Genomic DNA, 9,548 nt, shown 5'->3' on the forward strand with positions numbered 1-9,548 from the left:
ACCAGCAGTGCTGTATTCAGTGTGAAAATATCTCATAAAAAATGGCCCATAATCCCCCTGCTGTGGTTCTCTCACCTGATGACAGTGGACACAGGTATGGGCGGACCTTCATCCTTCAGTTCCTGTACGTTCACCACCTGAGGAACCGTCTTGAGCGTGGACTCTGTCAGAGACGCTCCTGAAGAAAATGACAGAGACAGACTGTAATAAACGGACGAGCATGTATAGCCCACAGCAGCAGAAGTGATATTCTAACATTAAATTAATTTAGTACACATGTCAGATGTCACATTTCGGATCGCTGTGACATCTGCACATCCACGTGTTTCACAGCCTTCAATATGAGCACCGGGAAAAGTCAATGATTACTTAATTACACCATTATATAATGCTTTCGGGTGGTTGACAAGTCACACTACAAAGAAGCATTCCCTATTTTCCATTTGAAGTGAACAATGTTTAAACACTACACAATGGCACAAAAAAAAAGTGAAAAATTCTTAAATTCTATTCTTATATAACTAATAAATGTAGCTTTTATGAGTTAGTTTTCTTAGAGATGTACATGGAATGTAAAAAACCTAACAGGTGATTAAATTATGAATAGAAATGGCAAACAGAGACATAACCAACAATACACAATTTCACTCATACTGCAGGCTTATACATTAATCTATTAATGATCTTGTAAAAAACAAAAAAACAAAAGAAAAACATGTGTATGTTTATTTATATAAAACGTTTACGTTTTAGAAAGAAGTCTCTTCTGCTCACCAAGGCTGCATTTATTTGAACAAAAAAATAAGTAAAAATTTAGAAACATTCTTACAGTTTAAAATAACGGTTTTCTATGTGAATATATGTTAAAATTGATTTTATTGCTGTGATCAAAGCTGAATTTTCAGCATCATTACTCCAGTCTTCAGTGTCACATGACCCTTTCAGAAAACATTTCTGATTATTATCAATGTTGAAAACAGTTGTGCTGCCCAATATTTTTGTGGAAACTGTGATACATTTTATTTTTCAGGATTTTTTGATGAATAGAAAGTTCAAAAGAACAGCATTTTTTTTTAAATATAATTTTTTTACATTTTAAATGTAAACACATTATAAGTTACATTATAAATGTCTTTACTGCCACTTACATTTTTTGCAAGGTAGTGTAGATACATCTACAACAATAATTAACAGTCCAAATATGCTATAGGTCTGACATACAGTGACGCACCCTAGTGTATAGATAAGACTGATGGAGACTTAAGGCTGATTTATACTTCTGCGTCGGACCTACGCTGTAGCCTTTACGCCGTAGTCTATGCGTCAGTTTTCATTTATACTTCTGCGTCGTTGTCCGCGTCAACGTGCAGTTCTCATGCAAACCGCTAGTCAGCAGGAGGGGTTCTTGCAGACCAATCACAGTGCTTGCGGTCCGGGTAGAATTGACGCGCTGTTAGATTTTTGGAGAGGTGCACGTCAGGCTACGGCGTATGGGTGTGCGTCTATGCGTAAGCTACGGCGTAGGTCCGACCCAGAAGTATAAATCAGCCTTCACTGATAACTAATACGACATCTGATGCAAATGCATAATTATAAAGACTATAATATTACAGATCAGTTCCACAGAGTTTAAAATAAAACAAATCACTCACTGGCTGAAATTATAAAAACGTGTGTATGGTGTGTAAATGTGGATTATAACAGATCTGAAAGACAGTATGTTTGTACCTGGTTTCTGGCTGGTCATGTGTCGGCTGAGGGCGGCTCTTCCTGCAGCCTGGGGGGCAGGGATTGTGGTGGGCATGATCTTTTCTGTGGGCGGAGCTCCATGCTTGACTGTTTTTGTGGCTAATGCTGTGCTATCTGCACTGTCCATGTTTATCCTTGGTGCTGCAACACATGCAAAAGACATTGTAAAGACCATTAACAAGACCAGAATCATGTGTTGAGGTGCGGTTTGAACCTCACCGGGGCTGATGACAGGTATGGGGACGGTCTGGACTCTGCTGAACGGACTGGACTGCATACTGAAGCCCGGCTGTATGGAGGGTGTACGAACCACCGCGGGGTGTCTCGGGACGGAGGGCATCAGCACCGGGATGGGGGCCGGCTCGTCCTCTTCCTCTGCCAATGCCAGCGAGTCCTCTGGCTCCAGAGGCTGAGACAAAGACGAGCTGGAGCTCACCTCGTCCAGATCCTCATAGAACTGAGGAGACAGGAAGGCTGACCGTGACAGGTTGGCTGAGAAACAGAGAGAGACATATGAGACAGACATATGAGACAAACATAGGGGTGTCCGGCACGTATCGTGTACAATACAATATCTCACACAGGTTGTTTTTGCAGGAAAAATAAATAAATAAAAAATATCAAAAACGTCTTGATAGTCCACTCTTTCACTGCATGATGCAGATTTAGTAGTAGAATGCAGTTAGAATGACCAAAAAATTTAGTATATTGGAGCAAAAATGCCCATTTAAGTTTTTGTCTTGTCACATGAGCGAGTATCAGTACGATTGCAAATGTGATTTTATACAACAGTTAATATTGTGAGTTACATTTTAGACAGTATTGTCTGTTTTTACTCTATGAAAACAGTTCCAAACAAAGCCAAAACTGGCCGAGTAAACATCTCCGAGTAACACACAGAAGTGTTTCGTTCCTGAATTAATCAGTGTTTTTGATTCATTTGCTTTGATCCTGAATGAATCAGCCTTTTGAACAAAACGGTTGAATAATGATTCACCGACTAACTCATTAAGACATCGAGGCACCTTTCATAAAAAAAAAAAAATCATATTTCAATATTGTTCAATATCAAAATATTTTGAAAACATTAATCTCATAGCATTATTTATGCAACTGTAATTTCAGTGTAAATATATCCAAGCACTGTCAAAGATGTCACTTCTGCAGGGCAATTTAATTTGATTGGTAACATCGTATCGGGTCTTATTTTTCTAATTTAATTTACTGATTAAAGATAAGAGTTTGACAAAAGATGGCGCAAACATCTAATAAGGTTAGAATAAAATGCCTTTTTTAAAAAGGAAAAAATTCCCTGTAAATCAATTTAAGATGGCAAATGTCACCCTTTAATGAAAAAGTTTCTTGTACACGAGCCATGCACAGAATATGAATAATATGAAAAGCTTGTCCATGACATGCCTAAAGCAGCCAAGAACCAGCACCAAAACCCACCCAGCAAAAAACTGCCTTACAGCTATCGACAAAATCACAAAAAATATTGAGATATCAATTATTTTTTATCAATGTAACACCCCTAGATGCACAATCACATCACAAGCACACACAGTTGATGTACCTGGAGCTGTGGAGTGAACCGGTGGGGTCTGTCGCTTTGACAGGAAGTTCCTCAGCTGAGACTGTTTGGCTGGGGTCATTTTAGCTGCATACACACACGCACACACACACACAAAATGACATCAGGGAGGTCAAACGAGAACATCATCTCACTGCAGCTCATCTGTGAGTAGGGGTGCTCCGATTAATCGGCTACCGATCGCTTTTGGCCGATAATCGCTTTGGGATGTTTGATCGGCGGTCTCTATAAAGGCCAATCTCAAAAAACCGATCTCAAGCTCATGACGCGCCTGCCGTGAGAGGTCTGGCATGACATGCAGCGGCACCGTCTCAGTCTGTCCGGCGTGGGTGAAATAATTATAATGCTGAAAGTGAGGTACAATTCATATTTCTTCATTAAATAACTTAAGTAATTTTGAAAACTTTCTGTGAGCCATAATTTCACAAACAGTGTGAGTGCATCGCCGCGTGCGCCCTTCTCTCTCTCTCTCAAAATGCGCAAATGGCTTCAAATCACATCTGCACTATAAGCCAGCCGCACTTGACACAGGAACTGTCACAATCGAGTCACTAAAGTTTATAAATTGCATTTCTTTTTAATTCTTGCCAGTGTTTAAACCATTTAGCGCTCGCGCGCTCTCCTGGAGACTGTGCGCTCATGTACACAAAAACAAAAAAAACAAAACAAAAATGCAGTGCATGATCAAACATTTAGGTGAGATAAATATACATTTTTGAAAAATGTCTAAAAAATGCTGCCCACCACCCCTCAAATTAAAAAAATTCCTCTCACAAGAGTCACCTAAGAGGGGAACTCTTTTTCAAAAATGAAATTCAGGCCCTGAATAAATGTCTAAAAATCTTGATTGGATCATCACTAATTCTATATGATGAAAAGAAGGCTTTAAAAAGATCAGTATCGGTGATCGTATCGGCAGATACTGCTTTCTGTGATCGACGATCGGTGATCGGCCTCAAACATCCTGATCGAAGCACCTCTATCTGTGAGCAGAATCATCTCGAGTCTAATGGCATGAGCAATTCAGACTGTACTGATGAACATGGGATGATGACTGAACTGTGGTGAACACAAGCAGATCTTACATGGTGATTTGGCAGGAGCTTTAGGTGTTGTTTCCAGGCTGGCCTTCAGAAGAGCGTCCTTCAAACTCTCCAGCTCACTGTCCAGACTGTAAAACACACAGAACACGTGAATATGGATGCTTCCCGTGTCCCCCCAGGATGATGCTGCAAAGACATCTGAAATCCAAGTTGTATTGAACAAGTTATTCATGAACTGCTTCAAACTCAATCATAAACCTATGTGGCTTTTTCTGCTGTCAGATGCGCGTGATATTCAGTGCATTTGAGACATGTTTTCCTCAGTGCACAACTTACATCTTACAGTGTTATACTCATCGGTAAATATTACAAAAAAGTATTACCACTGTGAATAAATGAGTATCCTGACAGCAAGAATCATAAATAATTATCCCACCGAGTCTACATTTAACTTCACAGACGTCAATGAATGAGTGCTGGTGCACGTGTCTGATGAAGAGCCGCCCATATGTCTCGAACAATCACTGTTGATGAGAACATGCATTAAAATTATTCTTTCCCTTTCTGGAGCTCTGGTGTGCCAACTTGTTCTTGTTGTGATTGGTTTTTGTGATTTGAGCAGCACCCTAACTGAGCTTTTTTTGCCTGCTGGATGTTTGAACTTTGTTTCTTTTCTGGCTTATATTGCTTAACTATATCATACAATATAAACATAATTCAGATTAAGGCTCAACACACAGTGGATATAAAATCATAGCCTATTCTGTGAAAATAAATTAAAATTTGGCCTGTCAAGCAATTTAGTTTTTAATTAATTAATTACATGATGTGCCGATTAATTAATCTAATTCATTGCAAATTAATCGCAATTTAAATGCACCAAATTAATGCATCAAATCAACAGCCCTAATAATATTTATATCATCATATTAATACAAGGCCGCAACAATATCTTGAACACTGAGGAGACCTATTATTTATTTATATTTTTATTTATTTAATAAAGCATAAAGAAATGGAACAGTAAATTAAATTCTAGGTCTAATTCTAGTTGGGAAGTCATTTTGAAATATGCATACATTCACTCTTATTGGCATGCCTAATACGTCGAAAATGCAAAACGTTTCTTGTCTTGTTCCATTTAGTTGGGAATTACATTAATCTTGATACCATTTTTGAGAAAAATGGTGGATAACATCTCTGTCATTAAACACTTGCCTCCACTGCCTCCATCTTATGCTCTGCTTCTGTGAACAGTAAACCCCGCCTACTTTGATTTGATTGGCCATGTGCTGTTAGACCGCTGAGGCAGACCAGCCTAAAAATGTAACTTTTAAAGCATTTTCTCATCCTGACAATAAACTTAAATGAATAATTATAAAATTAATTGGGGGGCAATTTGGCCATTTCTAATTATTGGGCGGAACTTGTCCCCCTCAATGCCTATGGTGGTTACGGCCCTGGGTTATTATCATTGTTATTAACTGGGTAGTAACTGATTACATGTAATCTGGATTAGACCAGATTCCAAAAATTATGTACTTGTAATTAGATTAAATTACATTTTAAAATTCTTGTAATCCGAATACGGTTACTTTTTTATTGATTACATGATTTCATATTCACTCATATTATAATAAATTATTATAATAATTATTATTGGCTCCACCTAATTCCTCTTTCGTTTTTTTTTTTTTTTTAAACGATCCTTTCTATAATAGCCTACTGCTTCTATACATTCAGAAAGTCTTCCAGTTTGTAGACATTCACACAGAGATCAGTCACTAGTCAGGTGGCTATACAGCATTTGACCACTGGATTTACAAAAAGCATTTCAGGTTTAAGAAGTTTCAACATTGCATCAACAACTAATGAACACATACATTTTTTTTTTTTGAATTATCACTCAATAGGTTATGTAACCATGTATTACTACATCTTTGGAAGGATTTTGTCTTTCAAAGAGATTAAAAGGCACAAATTCACATAATTTCTTATTTACATGTAATGCAAGGATTCGTAAACTTTGTCATTTGAACCCCTTTCATCTAATATATTTACCTGAAGTACCCCATGGATGTTTTAAAATAAATATTTTAATAATTATGTATCACATTTGCATGTTCAAGGTTCAAGGATGACATGCAGGTAAACAAATATAATTTTTTTTGGTATAAATTTATAAACATTTTTATTTAAAAATATATATATTTTTTTATTTTCAAATGACTTAATTTACATTTTTATGATTTAATTTATTTTTAGCTTTTCATTAAACTCACAAACCCCTTGCAGTTCCTACACGAACCCCAGTTTGGAAAACCTTGACGTAATGTAATGTTTAATGCATCAATATGGTACAAATTACCCTTTTTAAAATCAATGTAATAAACGAGTTAGGTCAAAAGTAATCTAAAAAAGTAGTCTGATTATATTACCTAAAATGTACAATGTAATGGATTACTTTATTAACTACAATTTTTGTCAAGCAGATCAGATTCAGTAACAGACTACAATTCGTAAGTAATCTACCCAACTCTGATAACTGGTTATAGGCCATATTTTCCAATTTTAGTCATTATTATCAGCAAAATCCACTATCGGTTGACCATGATGCCCTGTACGGCAGACATACACTCTCACCTCTGTCCTGAAGGGGTAGAGGGTGTCAGGCTGGTGAAGCTCCACACTGACGTCCCTCTGTAGAGCCTCAGTTTGTGCAGGTCACTCTCCAGCCGGTCAAGACGCTGCTTCTGCTGGTTGATGATATCCAGGTTATTGGCCAATGCTGCAAACAGAGCCTCTCTCTCCGGGATGATCATGTGCCTTCAGGAGCAAACACTGACACTCAGGCGTACCGACGAACAGATGTGCGCTAATAAAACACAATATCACAGCTGCTCACCTCAGCTTTTTCTTCTTCTCTAAGTGCTTCTCCCACTCCACGTCCAAAACGTCATTCACGTCTTCCATGGCAAACTTCACATACTGGTACAAGCGGCGGATTTCCTGTGGCAAAAACACACTTTCAGCACACGTTATCCTTTTAAATGATGATCTAGTTATCCGAGGTGGTGACGAGACCTTGAGCTGTTCTTCTCGCCGAGGGTCCAGTGGTTTCTTGTAGAGCAGCTGGAGGTAGTCTTTGTCTCGGTTGAGCTCGCTCTGTGCTCGTGCCTCCTCTGCTCCAGCGAAGCCCTCCAGCAGGCTGGTCTTCAGTGCACTGATGTCCCCGTGAAGAGACTGGGTTCAACAATTTGAGTCAGTCAGTCACGCATTCATACAACTCAAAACTACTGTCACATCTATGGTTCATGACCAACCGAAACTGACTGGTGTGAAATTCTGTGTTATAACACAACTCTACCAAACTCTTGTTTGTCTTTTGGCATCATTTTGGGTTCAAAAATGTTTATATCAAGTGCTAAAATGTTTAAATAACCATTGATCATAACCATTTATAACCATTTATTTTAAAATGTGCATTAGTTTATTCATTTGGTAACACTGGAGCTGATATTTGAGTACATTAATCCATTACAAAAAGAAAAGAAAATCATGCCTTGAGAGCCCGCTTTCACTTTGTGATGTTGCCTAGAATGTAGTTAAAATAGCCACAAAATTGGATATATGGAGGCAAAAATGCCCTGTATGGGTTTGTCTTATATTTATATCATGACACAGTTTAGCAATACCACATGAGCAAAGGTGTTTTTTCCTGAATATCAGCACAATTGCAAGTGTGACAGATTTCATACAGGAGTTTAATAAACATTTAGTTAATATAGTGAGATACATTTTAGTCATAATGTTGTTTTTGCTTAAATCTGCCAAGGAAAATAGTTCCAAACAAAGCCACAGCAGAATTCTCACAGAGCGGTGTTCTGTTAATGAATGAATCTGCATTTTTTAACTATTCAGTTGAGTGAATTATTCAATGGCTCATTCATAAAGATGACTCCCTCATTAACACAGTGACTTACTGCCACCTACTGGTGGTTTAGTTAGTTAAAAATACACCTGGAAATCGATCTAAGAAGGGAAACATAGCCCCTTAATGGATCAATAAATTTCTGTCAATGCTGTGAACTAACTTCTGCACAGAATATGAAGATTATGAAAAAGCGCTGGAAGTCGGCTGACATAACAGGCCTAAACCAGCCAAAGCAGGCACAAAAACACACTTAAGGCCCCGATATACTTCAAACTAAGTTCTTTTTCGTTCTTCGTAAAAAGAAGTTAGAAAAGTCTAAGCGATGGTATACTGTTTTCGAACATTCCGACACCCTGCTGCTGGAGGCGGGGTTGTAAACGTGTCACGCCGCCCGCGTGTACCCCCTAAACACAACAACTATGGCGGCTGTGAGAGAAGAACAGTTTAGTAAACATCTGGCAGTAGCATTGATCTATTCAATGGCAAAGAAAAAGAACAAGCGACGTAGATGGTATGTGCGTCCACTTAACGAAAACAAAGAATGATGGCGAGTTTGCCGTTTTAATTCAGCAAATGCGGAGCACAGATGAGGAAGCGCATTTTTCATACTTCAGAATGTGCACCGCGCGGTTTGACGATCTCTTGAAAAGGGTATCGCCATATGTGAAACATGCAAAAACGCACAGGACACAGATTTCTACTACGGAAAGACTGGCCTTGACACGCCAAATACTAGCTTGTGTGGTCACACAACTAAGTGTGGCTAAAACATTCAAGGTTGGACCGTGCACAACCCGCAAGATAGTCGCGGAGATGTGTTCTCCTGTCTGGCCTCTGTGGAATGAGAAAAGAACCGGAGAGAAGGGAGGAAGAAGAATAAAAAAAAATAAAAAATAAAAAAATAAATAAATAAATAAATCGCACGTCAAAGGCGGCGGAGTTCCAGAACACACCCACCGACTGCGTAATCGCCACGGACCAATGGTAGCTCAAAGGTGTTTCGGAGGCAAAACGAACTCCCCCAAAAAGTTCACTTTGGTGAGCTGTTTCGAACTGCCAAAATGAACTCAAAACGAACTTCGTTTCAGCCTGATTTTGTTCGAAATGACGTCATTTCAGTTCGTTCGAAGACTTATTTTTATATTTCAGACATCCATCAATTAGTGATTAAAAAAGATTGCCGCGCTGGTGGAAACAACACGAGACCGTGCTACCGTGACTGTCAAGA

General features: G+C 38.5%; 1 protein-coding gene across 3 annotated transcripts in view; it reads right to left on the reverse strand.

Moving 5' to 3' along the window:
* The window catches only part of LOC107741499 (nuclear pore complex protein Nup214-like), a 51,557-nt gene that overhangs the window by 22,858 nt on the left and 19,151 nt on the right, over positions 1-9,548 (reverse strand). For all 3 annotated transcript variants that reach the window (XM_016554252.1, XM_016554253.1, XM_016554251.1), the window contains exons 17-24: positions 7,471-7,629; positions 7,292-7,395; positions 7,030-7,212; positions 4,429-4,514; positions 3,326-3,409; positions 1,969-2,241; positions 1,729-1,890; positions 76-178 (exon numbers count right to left, since the gene is read on the reverse strand). In XM_016554252.1, coding sequence (XP_016409738.1) covers positions 76-178; positions 1,729-1,890; positions 1,969-2,241; positions 3,326-3,409; positions 4,429-4,514; positions 7,030-7,212; positions 7,292-7,395; positions 7,471-7,629 — 1,154 coding nt within the window. The remainder of the gene's footprint in view (positions 1-75; positions 179-1,728; positions 1,891-1,968; positions 2,242-3,325; positions 3,410-4,428; positions 4,515-7,029; positions 7,213-7,291; positions 7,396-7,470; positions 7,630-9,548) is intronic.

The sequence above is a fragment of the Sinocyclocheilus rhinocerous genome, unplaced genomic scaffold (assembly GCF_001515625.1).
Source record: "Sinocyclocheilus rhinocerous isolate Xijiao unplaced genomic scaffold, SAMN03320098_v1.1 scaffold134, whole genome shotgun sequence".
NCBI classification, from domain to species: Eukaryota; Metazoa; Chordata; class Actinopteri; order Cypriniformes; family Cyprinidae; genus Sinocyclocheilus; species Sinocyclocheilus rhinocerous.